Below are 14,647 nucleotides of genomic sequence, written 5' to 3'. Positions count from 1 at the left end.
AAAGTTATTACATTAAACTTGATGTCTTCCTTAATGCACAATATGATCACATGTCCATGTACATCATTTGTAAACTGCATGTTTTTTTTAATCAGAGATGGAGGAGAATATTGTGAGAGTTTGGTTCAATGTGTCAATTTGTAAAGTACCGTGTTACATTAATAAATAAATAATGGCTCTTCCAAAAAATTTAAAATAATTATATGAATTATGAAATCTCAATAAAACGAAGATGGAATGAAATAATAAAATATTATTTGTTAAAATAAAAATGATAAAAACAGGTGTGAACATATTATTGGAAATTTAAATTTAAATAAATAATTTATAACTTATAATTGTCCTGAGAAACCAATCAAGCTAGAGATACTTATGAGTATTAAAATGAAGTTTATTATAATTATAAATAAATAAAAAGCTAAAATTATTCATCAAACCTAGTTAAAATCACCCTATTAAACCGCCATTTTTCAGGCCACAAAATCGAAGACTACCGGCCAGCTAACGGCACTCTTGTTTGAACTGAAATATCAAGGTGGATGAAGCTAGTTTACTTCACACAAGAGAGGAAGAATACAAAGTTCTTTTCAACATAATCAATAAGGCGACAACCTGTATCCAGCAATGGATTCCAAGATCCATGTGTGTGGAATGGCAAGAGGGTAATTTTCTTTGGCTAAATCACTGGCAGTGCCTCGCTATTTGGTTCGAGTTGAGCATTGTACACAACAGGACGTGAAGAAACTTCTTCAGGATTGTGACTTTGTTCTGCTATCTGCTCCAAGCTCCATACAATTCCTACACCACCTGTAACTAAGGCTAAAAGTTCGCTCTTGTAAGCTGGAACAAAATCCCCAAGAAAAATAGAACCGCAAACCATCAAAAAGCTTTGGAGTCTGCGCATCAAACAATGTGAAAATGTCAACCCTTAGTGCCACAGCCCACATTGCCACTCAAGATTAGGTCTGGACTATAATCTAAGTTTCTAAGATTCTTACAAAAAATATACATAGAAGTTATCGGTAGTCTTACATATCTTGATAGGTAAAAAGGATCGTGCCATGGCTCGCTCATTAGGCACTGGCCAGAGTCTCATTTTTGTCTAAGCAAATATTCAACCCCCTTGGGTTGATAACAATGAGGACAATGTCATATGCCGGTCCCACAAAGGCTCTGGGACTAATCATGAATTTATCCAATCTTTTAAATTCGTAAATCATTTTATCTTCTTATATATATTTTAGAATAAAAGTATGAAATTGTTAATTCACTACTTTGCTCTTTTATTCACATTGTTAAGTAGGTGACGGATAGATATTCAGCTCATATTAACCAAAAATTTTAGGCATCTGGCTAAACCTTCTTACCAAAATTTTAGGCATCTGGCTAAAATTTTCTTCTGGTTCTTCCCCAGACTTCTACCTTTCGACATTGTTTTCATCATCTTTTTGGCTTTCTCCGGTAAGATCACTTTCAAACTCACCCTAATTTTTAAGGGTTGAAGCACCCAAATAACAGTCAAAGTTCCTACTTATACTTATGCAGTCATTAAACATCATTAACTAATTCACAATCATTCACGAGCCCTCCACAAATTGTCCATCATTCTATGCGTGTTATTTATACTTCATTTGGATTCCAACACATTAATTTTATCGTTGCTAGTCACCTAAAAAATATGAATATTTATTACACTCTTCATCAGTATCTGTGCTTCACTCGATCATACACAGCAGGCATTGGCAGACAGCCACTCATCTGAAGGGCTCTACTGGAGCAGTCTCTTCAAGGAACGCAGCAGCTTTAAAACATTCAGCAGCTTCCGGAGCTAACGAACTACCTCCAGTTTTGTAAAGCAGGCCAAGGTTATACCATGCGGAACTGTTCATTCTGTCATGCCGTAGAGCTTCTGTCAAAAAGCTTCGTATGATCGCAGGAGATAGGCAACCGATCTTTCTCAGCACTGCAGCCTTGGAGACTAGAGTTGGGACGTGCGTTGGATCAACTTCGAGGGCGAGTTCATAGGATTTTAGTGCTTCTTTGTGCTGGCCTTTTGCTTCGTGAAGCAAACCTGTTTTTATGACACGGAAATTGGACTGTTGACCAGCTGGTTCATGATCAAGTATGAATATGCAACAGAATGGGAAACTATATCACACCTTATCCCACGGCCAGCATAATATTTTTTACTTCTTGTTCAACTTTAGATTAGTTCTGTACAAATATATTGACAGATACACTTATAATCCGAAACCACTTCAAGATCTTAATATAATTTTATATTATGATGTGATATCATCATCCACTCATTTTTGGCATCAATGAGCATTTACACCCCCACCAAAAGGCCAAAACAATATCAAACATTCGGTTGATTCTCACAAAAGTAGTTCAAAATCTTTTCCCAAAAGATCCAAAATAAATCCAAAAATGGCCTTTGGTTTTGTGTCTTACGTTCATCATGTGTGTTTCATGTGGTCCAGAAGAATTTCATTACTGTGACACCAAGAAACAAATAAGATAGTACGGAATATGAAGGAGAAAAACTCGAGAAGCAAGCATTTTATACCAGAAGTGTGCAATCTAGAAGCACAAAAAGTACTTATGGCTTTGGATTTTGAAAGACAGATCTCAGCATCTTGCCACTAGGACAAACTTATGTAGACAGAAGCCAAATCATGCCATGTTTCCATCTCTAGATTTTTGTTATGGTTTCTTCTGTCCTGTCATTATGAACATGAAGGATCTTCATCAAACCATAACTTCATAGAGACCACATACACACCGAGATGAGTAATGTTTGCACCAAAATTAACAATTTTGTAACAGGATGAAAAATGGGGAACATAACAAAGATCTCACATAAAGGTCTAAGAGCAGACTACGTACAATGGCAACTACAATGCCAATAACAAGTTGACCAAGCTAAACATATCAGTTTTCAAGCAACATGTCGAGTAAACATCATGTCTTGTAATCGGTCCCAATATGAATCCACAAAAGAGTAGCAAAACTCCTTGTGGGAAGTTAATCGGGCAATAAAATATTTGGTTGACTTGGGTTATCAAGTTTTGCATGTTTGATTAAGCATTATGATGGCATACATCCTCTCTTCAGCTTTTTAAATGCTGAGAACCAGAAGGGAACCAGATATTGGCTCATTGAGCAACTAAATATCACAAGTGTCTCAATTAACACATACAGGTCCAATTTAAACCTTTTTAAGTTAAAAATACGACGCATGAATACATAAATATGCCATAGAGAGAGGTGCAGCGAACCTTCTTTTTCTCCGAAGCAAAGCTTTTACTCTGAACTTGAAGGACAGCAAAAAGTCGAGAAAAAGTTTCAATGGCCCACTTCATTAGACCCTGGGCAATTTGGAGCTTCGCTTTAGTTCTAAGCAATTCTTCCTGATTCCATACTCCAGTTTGATCTAGAGCAGCATTAACGATCGTTTCAGCATCTAAATAACGTTTGTCAGCAGATAATATTCGACTCAACAAGATCCATCCTTTAAGATTAGATCCCCCTTCCAATTTAACCAAGTATTTGGCGTGATGAAGTGCTGAATCCAACTTTCTCTGTTCAGCGTACTGTAAACACAGTTGATAAACAGAGATAAAATCATTCAGTTTAGTCATTCTTCCAGCAATTTCAAGAGCTGCAAGAGCCTCAGATTGTCCTTCAACCCTCTCACTATCAGACAGAACTGATCCAGATTTTAACGAAAGAGAGATGCCCAACATGCAATTGGCAACACCAGCCAACCGATCACATCTCCTATGCGAGCCTTCAACTGCTCTGCGAGCAAAACTAATCCCATCTTCTACGTGCTTTGAGATTCCCCCACATATCTTTGAAGCAAACAATAATCCTCGTAAATATGTGGAATCAGAGTGACTTTTCAATAATTTTTGCCAACGATCCAAAGCATCCAAGTCATCGCCTTCTGAGTGATGACAGAGAGCTAAGATATCATATCTTTCTTTCCGATCTAAAATTCCAGGAAGCAGCTCTTCCAGTTGATTAGCCAAAGCCCCAATTCCACCTGATATGGATAATGCATAGGTAAAGTGATCCAAAATCGAAGGATCCAACTCAATCTTCATCAGAGAAGCTTTTCTTAAAAGAATTATCAAAAGAAGAATTGCTTCCTCAATATTGTTTTTGGGAACAAATGAACTGTCTATCTGTGATCGTAGGTTTGGGGGAATTGCTTCGGCTCCACTGTACAAGAGAAAGATTGCAAACTCCTTTTCAATATTTGCTATAGTTTGCGCATCAAGATTCCACTGATGAAGAAGGGCCCGGCGATATGACAAGATAGATTCACGGGGAGACTCAACAAGTTTCCACAATTCTGGAAGCAGCTTGACAGCCTTAGTTAGCGTCTCCTGCAATTTACAGTCAGCACCAAAGTTTTCAGGTAAGCCTTCTGGTAATGAAGATTCAACAATGTCCAAAATTACTGAGCATGATTGAGCAGCTTCTGCAAAAGGCGATTGGAAACACAAATCAAAGAGCCATTCACATATGCAGGTGTGCCAGACTCAAAGAATGGTTGTCTGCACTAACTGTTAGCCTACAATACCACCTCTTTCCCATAGTCAAAAACAAAATGTGAAGAAACAAGGACTTCTTAAGTATGACCACAAGCTCCAGGCGGAAATGGGACAATATCAGAACTTCTACAAGTACTGAACCGAACCAACAGGAAAGTCCAACAGGATATTACTAAATGCCACATCAGCCATAACAGCATAATTCCAATGGCCAAAATAATTAAAGGACAAAGTAGACGTAGGGAGTGCCACTGACCACTAATTTTAACCATTATAGACAAACTCTCAATAGTTAAATAAGCCTGAGGAACAGAGTCAATCCAGAAGCCATATGATCGAGAGACTAATAGATTATTCATATGTTGATCACCCATTGCAATGCACGTGCCAAGACCCAAGAGGGAGCAAATCACTACTGCCTTTCTTCGGATATTTAGTTGACACAATTAATATAACATTAAGAAAAAACCCTGACACGAGCATAATAAATTCCAAAAATCTTTGAAAACTAATGATTTTACTAGAATTCGGGAGAAAACAATGAATGGTGTCCTAACAAGAACTGCATGACAAGGCAAAATGCAATAAATTTGTATGGAAGATAATAAAGATAAGATTCAATAATACATAGAAAAGTTACCTTTATACCTCCCAAGGGCTTGAAAAGATTTTGCTTTTAGAAAATTTGATTCCAAGAGTAAACTAACAGCGTGTATAGACATTGCTGACGTTGCATAATTTTGCAACCGTCTCTTACGAGTTTCCCCTCTTGCAGCAATTGTGATTTTCATCTTTGGTGTAACTGCAGCAATATCTATCCCTTCAAACACACGCAAGGCAGCTTCTAAGTTTCCTTTTTGATACTCATACCTCCCCAACAAGGCCCTGGCTTCCTGATAATTATAATTTTTAAGTTGAGATCATACAATATTAGAATGAGTTCTGCAGGAACCTAATCAAAAGAAACAGCAAATCATGAACTCTGATGATAGAACAGATAAAAGATAAAAACCAAGATAAATATTATAACCATAACCAAAACCGTATCAAATGGAATGAAATATGGCCAAAAAATGAGGTCTGAAGAAAATGAGAAAACGACCTCATAATTTAAACAACCACTTTCACACAATGATGTTTCAGCTTCTTCAATATTGCCAGTATCAGGTTTATGTTCAGTTTCTCCAGCTTGAGAAGAATATACACTGGCAAAATAATCCTGGACAGCTACAGATTTAGAAGGGATCATTTCATCTACTCTTGTCTGTTCTCCTGAGCAGAGACGCTGCATTAATCTTCCCCAACTTAACTCGAATGTGTTCCAGTCGTCTTTCTTCAATCTTATTCCCATTCGTCATGTTGTTTCATCCCCCCTAAAACGCTTAAACAAGCAGATTTCAGTACTTGCAAAAATTAGCCCGCTTTTGGATATAACATCCTTAAATGAATAAACACTATAAAAGAATTCTCCTTTTTTAAAATTATATAATCAAGTAACTTAAAATAAGTAATACTAAACACTGTTTGAAGTTATAGGATGAGAATGTTGAGATAAATAATTTAATATGATAAAAAATATAATATAGTTAATATAGTATTTGATTTGATTAATAAATAATAATTTGTTTGATTTGATTGATTAAATTTGAGATAAAATGATATATTATCAATTTGTCTTTTTAATAACTAAAAAATATTAATAATATTAATTATTAAGGATAATATTATAATTTAAATTCAATTATTTGATTGAATTAAGATTAATAATTAGTGTATGGATAAAAATATGATAAATAAATATGTGAATTATGGATCGATTAAAATAACATTTCACTTGAATCGATGCCAAACATGATTGCAAATGCTGCTGTCGGAACAATCAACCAACAGGTTACAGCTACAAATCTCATGGCCAAGAGTCACTTTTTAGAACACTCACAGCTTGCTATAACTAGGAAACTTCAAACAAAAACCAAGTACTTAACCAACAAAACTTCCAAATTATAATAGGCAAAGAGAGCCCATTTCAGAAAACGGAAACTATCGCTCAGTTAACTCCGCAGGAACCCAACCCACCAGCCGTTGATCAGCAAAATTAACAACCCATACACCCAATACAGAAATTTTAAATTTTTTTAAAAAAAATCAGAAACCCTTGTGAGTAAAAATTTCTAAATTCAAGAAGTAAAACCCCATATAATAAATAATCAAAATACAAAGATCATTCAATCAATAAAGCAAAAAACAGTACGTAGACGTGATATATTACTTTGACAACTGAAAGCAGACCGCAAACGACTGAAGATTGAAGGCCAAGGCACTTACACACCAGCCCACGTATTACTAATGAAAATCCCCAACTTTTTCCAAATGCGGGGTACTGATAAAGAAAACCCTTTGATCAAACAAGAATCCAACAAAGCTTACACAAATGGGTCTTTTCTTCGCCTTTCTTTTCTATACAAGAAATTAAAAATAAAATCGCAATTAAAGTTCCTGTACAAATCGGAGGAGTTTGGGGTCGAAAACTGAAAACAGGGAATTGGATCTTCGAAGGGTAGCGGCTGACTTCACTGAAGATATGGGGATTGCTATCTCGTAGCTGGCAATTGGGGATTGGGGCAAGGAGAGTTCTACGTGGGGCCAATTAGAATTTCTTTCATATTTTGAGGTCATAAATGCTCCAATTTGCCACGTGTATAGCTATTGTGTCGCGTGGGTCGTCCTAAATTTTTTATACGTATAAATTTTGTGAAATTGCATATAAAAAATATTAATTTTTATCATGAATATAAATAAAACAATTCACTTTACGAATATGATACCTGAGATTATTTTATAAAAAAATTAGATATATATAAAAAATAAGAATAAAATATATCCTTATTTCGAAAGACTTTTAAATTATATTTTATACTAAAATATAATATAATCTATACATTTAGTCCTCATACATGGCAAAATATTTACATAATAATGAGACAAAGTATACTTGAAGTTATTTAATTGAATTATTAGGATATTAATTAAACAATATCAATGCATGAGATGTATTGATTTAAAAAATAATTTCTGAGAAAATATCATCATGTGTCAATTGATTGAGCCAAACTTCCTCCATAAAATTAATTCAACTGAAACAAAACGAGAACTGTATCAATTATGAATCTTGCAATGCCAATCTGATTTTCCGACAATTATTATATATTTTATATTGCAAGAAAACAAAATATAAAAACACGAAATCACATACTTAATAAGTCCTGGAAAATGAATATTGATTAAATAATCATCCCATGATTAATGGATCAAACCCGAACATGCGCGCATGCCTTCATTCCCACCACGATAGAGTCGAGGCTTTATATGCCAATCCAGGTTGCGGATCATATAGCAGTTTGGTTCAAGAGAACCATATCCATTTATTTTCAATATGAAATTTCAAATTATATATTTTTTAAACTATTAAAATAACTAGGAATAATATTATAATAATTTGAAAAGAATTTTTAAAATTTTATATTTAGTTATATATTTATGTTTGGAATTAATAATTACCCTTGAAAAAATGGCAAGTATTTGATTTCGTGGTATCTTTGATGGCCATCCGTGTACCTTGACGTACCGTGTTCCCCTTATTATCGGACATCGGATTCATCATCAGATAATTATTATTATTATAAAATAAATGTACGAACTCTTCATAATTTATTTGAGAGTATGTCTCTTGTGAGACGGTCTCACAAATCTTTATATGTGAGACGGGTCAACCCTACCGATATTCACAATAAAAAGTAATACTCTTGGCATAAAAAGTAATATTTTTCATGGATGATCCAAATAAGAGATCCGTCTCACAAAATACGACCCGTGAGACCGTCTCACACAAGTTTTTGCCTTTATTTGATTCTTTCCCGATGAACTCACTTGATAAATAACTGGTTGGTTCTTGATGATCTTGCGGTTTATTATTAGGATCAAAATGTTTTGTCATGCCGCCATCATAAAATTCACTTGTATCAGGAAAAAAATACAAAAATGTTCAATTTAAGATCATTGTGTGCGTTCATTTAATGTATAATTATGTTTGATTCAATTGCTGACATGAATCCAGACAAGTTAGAGAATTCCAGTTTCATGGAAATATCTAGTAACCTTTGAGAGCGTGAGTCTATCATAACCCTCTTAGAATATTTTTCGTATGCACTGTGTTTCAAGTTCCTCCGACTTAGCCTCCATTCTCTTCTTCTTTGTGTTATTGTTTAAATAGGGGACTTGAGCTCCTTCTAATGTTTTACCGAAACGAAATGGCATCTCTAGCATCAGTAGCGGAGCCAAGTATTCATTTCTACCTAGGTTAGAATTTTCTAAATCATGGTTGAGCTAATATTAACAAATGGAACCCCCAGACTACCAGAAAATAAGACAAAATTTATGTATAAAAAATATCGAAAAAAAACAAGTCGCCTGGGCGGAGCCATGTGCCTGTGTCTAGCATGACTCCTGCTCTAAGATAAATGTACGAACTCCTCATAATTTATTGGATTCTTTCTTGATGAACTCACTTGATAAATCACTGGTTCTTGATGATCTCGTGGTTTATTATTACGATCAAAATGTTTTGTCACGCCGTCATCATAGAATTCACCTATATCCGGAAAAAAATACAGAAATGTTCAATTTAAGATAATTGTGTGCATTCATTTAATGTATAATTATTTTTGGTTCAATTGCTGTCATTGATCCAAACAAGTTAGCGAATTCCTGTTTCTTGGAAACATCTAGTAAATATATATAACCTTTGAGAGCGCGAGTCTATCATAACATTTTTAGAATATTTTTTATATGCACTGTGTTTCAAGTTCTTCTGACTTAGTCTCCATTTTCTTCTTCTCTTTGTTACTATTTAAATAGGGGACTTGAGCTCCTTCTAGTGTTTTATCGAAACGAAATGGCATCTCTAGCATCAGTGGTATTGCCAGATTTTCATTTATACTCAGGTTAGAATTTTCTAAACTATGGTAGATCTAATATTAACAAATAGAGCCCTCGGACTACCAGAAAATAAGACAAAATTTTATATATAAAAAATATCTAAAAAAACAAGCCATCGAATGGAGCAACACATGGCTCCGCCGGTGTCTAGCATGACTCCTGCTCTAGGGTAATGCACTGTAGTATGGATTTAATATATTGATTAGTTGGATATTGGTTTTTGTTACAAAGATATTTAATCATATTAAAGTAAGAGTAATGATGTAATCGAGTCGAGCCGAGCCGAGCCGAACTCTTGAATGTTTGAGCTTGGTTCGTTTATAATCGAGCCGAACTCGAGCTTTATTTAACGAATATATGCATGGCTCACGAGCTTATTCAAACCTTATCGAGCCTAAACAAGCTTAATAAATATGAATTATATATTTAAATTTTCATTAAATTAATTAAAAAATAAATTATATATTTAAAGAAAAATATATTATTCTTATTAAAATTTATAAATTTATTATAATAAATAAATTTATTAGATTTTTCTATATATTTCATAAATAATATACAAAATCAATAAATCAAATATCAAAACTATTATTTTTTCATCTAAAAGATTACTAATGAACTTGCCAATGAACATGTTCACGAGCTAATGAGCCGAATACTGTAAAGCTTAAGTTTGGTTTGTTTATCTCAACGAGCCTAATTAAACGAGCTTTTATCGAATCGAGCTTCGAATAGCTCACAAACGGTTTGGTTCGTTTACATCCCTAAATAAGAGGAAATAATATTTTATTTTTGTAATTCACATATTTTTTCATTTTTATCATGTTCTCGGGATTTACGATATTATCCACTAATATTTTTTTTTTTTCGATTTTAGTCAATTTACATTTTTATACACTAATATTTTAATAGATTATGATCATGAATTGAATAATATTATTAAAAAAATAAAAACGTACAAATCACATAATAAAAATGCAATTTCCTTGCGGGTATATGTAATATACGGTCAATAATGATCGAATAAGATAGATATTTCATAAAAAACAAAACAAAACTAATGATGCGATCCTGGTGAAATGAGTGAGCAGGGTCGGGTGCTCCACCGGATCTGCTATCAAGATGATGCGATCCTGGTGAAATGAGTGAGCAGAGTCGGGTGCTCCACCGGATCTGCTATCAAGATAATGAAGAAAACTGAGCAAGAACTATATCTGTGATGAAAATATATCTCTATAATATGGCTTCCGCTTTAATCTGCAAATAAGAAAAGAACTCGTGAATGGGCGCCGGAGGGGTGTCCGGCGTGGCCACTCCGATGCTTAAGTCAGCAGGTGAAGATGATAACCAGTGTAACTTAGATAAAAGTAAAGGCTACTGGTGTAAATATGTGCGTTAACATGTGTTGGTGAATGAATCATTCTCCAGCACAAGAGAAGAAGAGGAAGCCCCAGTCCTTCAAATGAATTACATACCTGCTATTTATAGGAGAAAATGTAGTAGGTACCTTGTTTTCAGTGCCTACTTGCCACTTCCTGTCACGCCACCCTACTTTTCCATCAAGTCACATCAATAGGATTCTGTCAGGTGCGCTTCTCGAGACAAGATCTTATCTTCTGAATCACTAGAATGCGGCACTGTTATCGAGGTGCCCGGGTAGAATGCCTCCTGGGAGATTTATACAAGAGCCCGGGACTATGACTGCCCGGAGAGTAGAGCATGGGCTTGCACCTGCCCCGCTCCAGAAGAATCCATCTGCAGACTCACTCGGATTTGGGAATTCATTTGATATTCCGGGTCATCCATGACCCGGGCTCTTACGGGGTATCATCACCCATCTATTAAATAGTCGGGCTAGAGTCATACTCGCTGTCCCGATCAGTCATGCCTGGATTCCCAAAGAGATCATGAATCTTGTTCTATAAAAGCATCGGGGGCTTCATGTCTCCCAGAAATGGGATGAAATGCCGGAGTCTCATGTCTTATGGACTTGAGATAAGATGCCGGGGCCTCGTGGTTCCTGGTCTTTGCATAAGATGCCGGAGCCTCATGTCTCCCGGACTTTGCATAAGATGTCGGAGCCTCATATCTCCCGGACTTTGAATAATGTGCCGGGGCCTCGTGTCTCCCGGACTTAAGAGAATGTTCTGGGTCTAATACCTCCCGGACTTTGAATAATGTGTCAAGACCTCCTATCTCCCGGACTTAGGAATGGTCGAGGTGTGGTGCCCCGAGCCAGGTTTGAGAACCCTGGGCTTATAAGTAACTAAGGTGCGGAGCCTTTGGGCCGAGAAGCATGTCCCGGGACTTGGGAATGATCGAGGTGCGGAGCCCCGAGCCAGGGTGTAGTGCCCTGGGCTTACAGATAACCAAGGTGCGGAGCCTTGGGCCGAGGAGCATGTCCCGGGACTTGGGAATGATCGAGGTGCGGAGCCTCGAGCCAGGTTTGAGAACCCTGGGCTTATGAATAACCAAGGTGCGGAGCCTTGGGCCGGGGAGCATGTCCCGGGAATTGGGAATGGTCGAGGTACGGAGCCCCGAGTCAGGTTTGAGAACCCTGAGCTTATGAATAACCAAGGTGCGGAGCCTTGGGCCGGGGAGCATGTCCCGGGACTTGGGAATGGTCGAGGTACGGAGTCCCGAGCCAGGTTTGAGAACCCTGGGCTTATGAATAACCAAGGTGCGGAGCTTTGGGCCGGGGAGCATGTCCCGGGAGTTGGGAGTGGTCGAGGTACGGAGCCCCGAGCCAGGGTGTAGTGCCCTGGGCTTACAAATAACCAAGGTGCGGAGCCTTGGGCCGTGGAGCATGTCCCGGAACTTGGGAATGGTCGAGGTGCGGAGCCCCGAGCCAGGTTTGAGAACCCTGGGCTTATAAGTAACTAAGGTACGGAGCCTCAGGCCGGGGAGCATGTCCCGGGACTTGGGAATGGTCGAGGTGCGGAGCCCCGAGCGAGGGTACGGAGCCCTGGACTTTAGATAATAACCGGGACCTCATGTCTCCCGGATTTAAGATAACGTGCCGGGGCCTCGTCTCTCCCGGACTTTAAATCAGATGCCGGGACCTCGTCTCTCCCGGACTTTCAAGAATAAGATGCCGGGGTCTCATACCTCCCGGGCTTTGCATAAGATGCCGGGACCTCGTACCTCCCGGACTTGAGATAATGTGTCGGGGCCTCATAACGTATCTCCCGGACTTTCAAGAATAAGATGCCGGGATCTCATACCTCCCGGGCTGTGCATAAGATGCCGATGCCTCGTATCTCCCGGACTTGAGATAATGTGCCGGGGCCTCATAACTCCCGGACCTAAGATAATGTGCCGGGGCCTCGTATCTCCCGGACTTTCAAGAATGTGCCGGGGCCTCATACCTCCCGGACTTGAGATAATGTGCCGGGGCCTCGTACCTCCCGGGCTGTCAAGAATAAGATGCCGGGATCTCATACCTCCCGGGCTTTGCATAAGATGCCGGGGCCTCGTATCTCCCAGACTTGAGATAATGTGCCGGAGCCTCGTAACTCCCGGACCTAAGATAATGTGCCGGGGCCTCGTATCTCCCGGACTTTCAAGAATGTGCCGGGCCTCATACATCCCGGACTTGAGATAATGTGCCGCGGCCTCGTACCTCCCGGACTTGAGAGATTTTGTTTTACCTGCTGTTTTAGTTTTATTAAAAATCAAATCACTAACCTGAAAATATTGAATCCGAATTCATTTCCGGTAGAGTGAAACTTCTCTGGTTGAGCTAAATTAGGTGACTAATATAGTTGTATGCTATTGAGTGCATAGTAAATGCTCTTCATGCCAATCCGGGATAGCTGTTGAGCTTTGAGCCCATATGAAATCAACATATAAGATCTGAGTGCCGAGTTGGTCGGGCTTGTATGTTTGCCAAGCAGAGTTAGGCTTACTGAGGTGCCGAGCAAGGTCGGACTTACTTTTGAATGGAAACCATATCTACGTCTTGAGCTCAAGTTCCCACAGACGGCGCCAATGATGCGATCCTGGTGAAATGAGTGAGCAGGGTGTGGTGCTCCACCGGATCTGCTATCAAGATGATGCGATCCTGGTGAAATGAGTGAGCAGAATCGGGTGCTCCACCGGATCTGCTATCAAGATAATGAAGAAAACTGAGCAAGAACTATATCTGTGATGAAGATATATCTCTATAATATGGCTTCCGCTTTAACCTGCAAATAAGAAAAGAACTCGTGAATAGGCGCCGGAGGGGTGTCCGGCGTGGCCACTCCGATGCTTAAGTCAGCAGGTGAAGATGATAACCAGTGTAACTTAGATAAAAGTAAAGGCTACTGGTGTAAATATGTGCGTTAACATGTGTTGGTGAATGAATCATTCTCCAGCACAAGAGAAGAAGAGGAAGCCCCAGTCCTTCAAATGAATTACATACCTGCTATTTATAGAAGAAAAGGTAGTATGTACCTTGTTTTCAGTGCCTACTTGCCACTTCCTGTCACGCCACCCTACTTTTCCATCAAGTCACATCAATAGGATTCTGTCAGGTGCGCTTCTCGAGACAAGATCTTATCTTCTGAATCACTAGAATGCGGCACTGTTATCGAGGTGCCCGGGTAGAATGCCTCCCGGGAGATTTATACAAGAGCCCGGGACTATGACTGCCCGGAGAGTAGAGCATGGGCTTGCACCTGCCCCGCTCCAGAAGAATCCATCTGCAGACTCACTCGGATTTGGGAATTCATTTGATATTCCGGGTCATCCATGACCCGGACTCTTACGGGGTATCATCAAATGTGTTATACAATTTTTTTTTCTTTTTTTTGAAATATATTATACCATTATTTTAAATGAGTCAAAGTTCAAAGACTCGAAGCCAACTTACGGGCAACTCGTTCAATATATCACTAGAAAATATATATATTTTTTAAAAAAACAAGTGCTACTAAAAATTGGTATGAAAGTAATAGATTTGGTAGCTTTCACTCTATTATCTAATCTAAACAAAAATTGTTTATTGTTACTGTCATCTTTGTCTCCTTATTTTATTTTCACCATGCATATGATTTTTTTCAATTGAATATCTAGAGATAAAGATTGAATTTAATATCGATGTC

The 14,647-nt window shown here is 38.1% G+C and overlaps 1 protein-coding gene across 3 annotated transcripts; it reads right to left on the bottom strand.

The window, feature by feature from the left end:
- Positions 1-1,693: 1,693 nt before the first annotated feature.
- Positions 1,694-7,181, bottom strand: LOC142529809 (protein NPGR2-like). 3 transcript variants are annotated; one of them, XM_075635455.1, is made up of 6 exons: positions 6,835-7,181; positions 5,668-5,946; positions 5,206-5,458; positions 3,282-4,492; positions 2,160-2,723; positions 1,694-2,071 (listed from the first exon to the last, which is right to left on the bottom strand). In XM_075635455.1, exons 2-5 carry the CDS (start codon positions 5,914-5,916, stop codon positions 2,646-2,648), a joined length of 1,791 nt encoding a protein of 596 aa, XP_075491570.1. In that variant the 5' UTR covers positions 5,917-5,946; positions 6,835-7,181; the 3' UTR covers positions 1,694-2,071; positions 2,160-2,645. The 3 variants fall into 3 exon arrangements, with proteins under 3 accessions (XP_075491570.1, XP_075491569.1, XP_075491571.1); XM_075635454.1 differs by having other exon boundaries at positions 2,570-2,723; positions 6,835-7,179; XM_075635456.1 differs by lacking the exon at positions 6,835-7,181 and having other exon boundaries at positions 2,570-2,723; positions 5,206-5,517; positions 5,668-5,803.
- Positions 7,182-14,647: the final 7,466 nt, after the last annotated feature.

Source organism: Primulina tabacum, chromosome 16 (genome assembly GCF_025594145.1).
Source record: "Primulina tabacum isolate GXHZ01 chromosome 16, ASM2559414v2, whole genome shotgun sequence".
In the NCBI taxonomy this organism is placed as follows: Eukaryota; Viridiplantae; Streptophyta; class Magnoliopsida; order Lamiales; family Gesneriaceae; genus Primulina; species Primulina tabacum.
This window is presented reverse-complemented; position numbering and strand designations above follow the sequence as displayed.

Excerpts from the sequence above, each read along its gene's own strand:
- LOC142529809 (XM_075635455.1), bottom strand. The coding sequence starts at position 5,916 with ATGGGAATAAGATTGAAGAAAGACGACTGGAACACATTCGAGTTAAGT. Across the intron at positions 4,493-5,205 it reads AGCCCTTGGGAGGTATAAAG|AAGCTGCTCAATCATGCTCA; the intron begins GTAACTTTTCTA and ends CGCCTTTTGCAG. Across the intron at positions 2,724-3,281 it reads TTGCTTCGGAGAAAAAGAAG|GACAGAAGAAACCATAACAA; the intron begins GTTCGCTGCACC and ends TCATAATGACAG.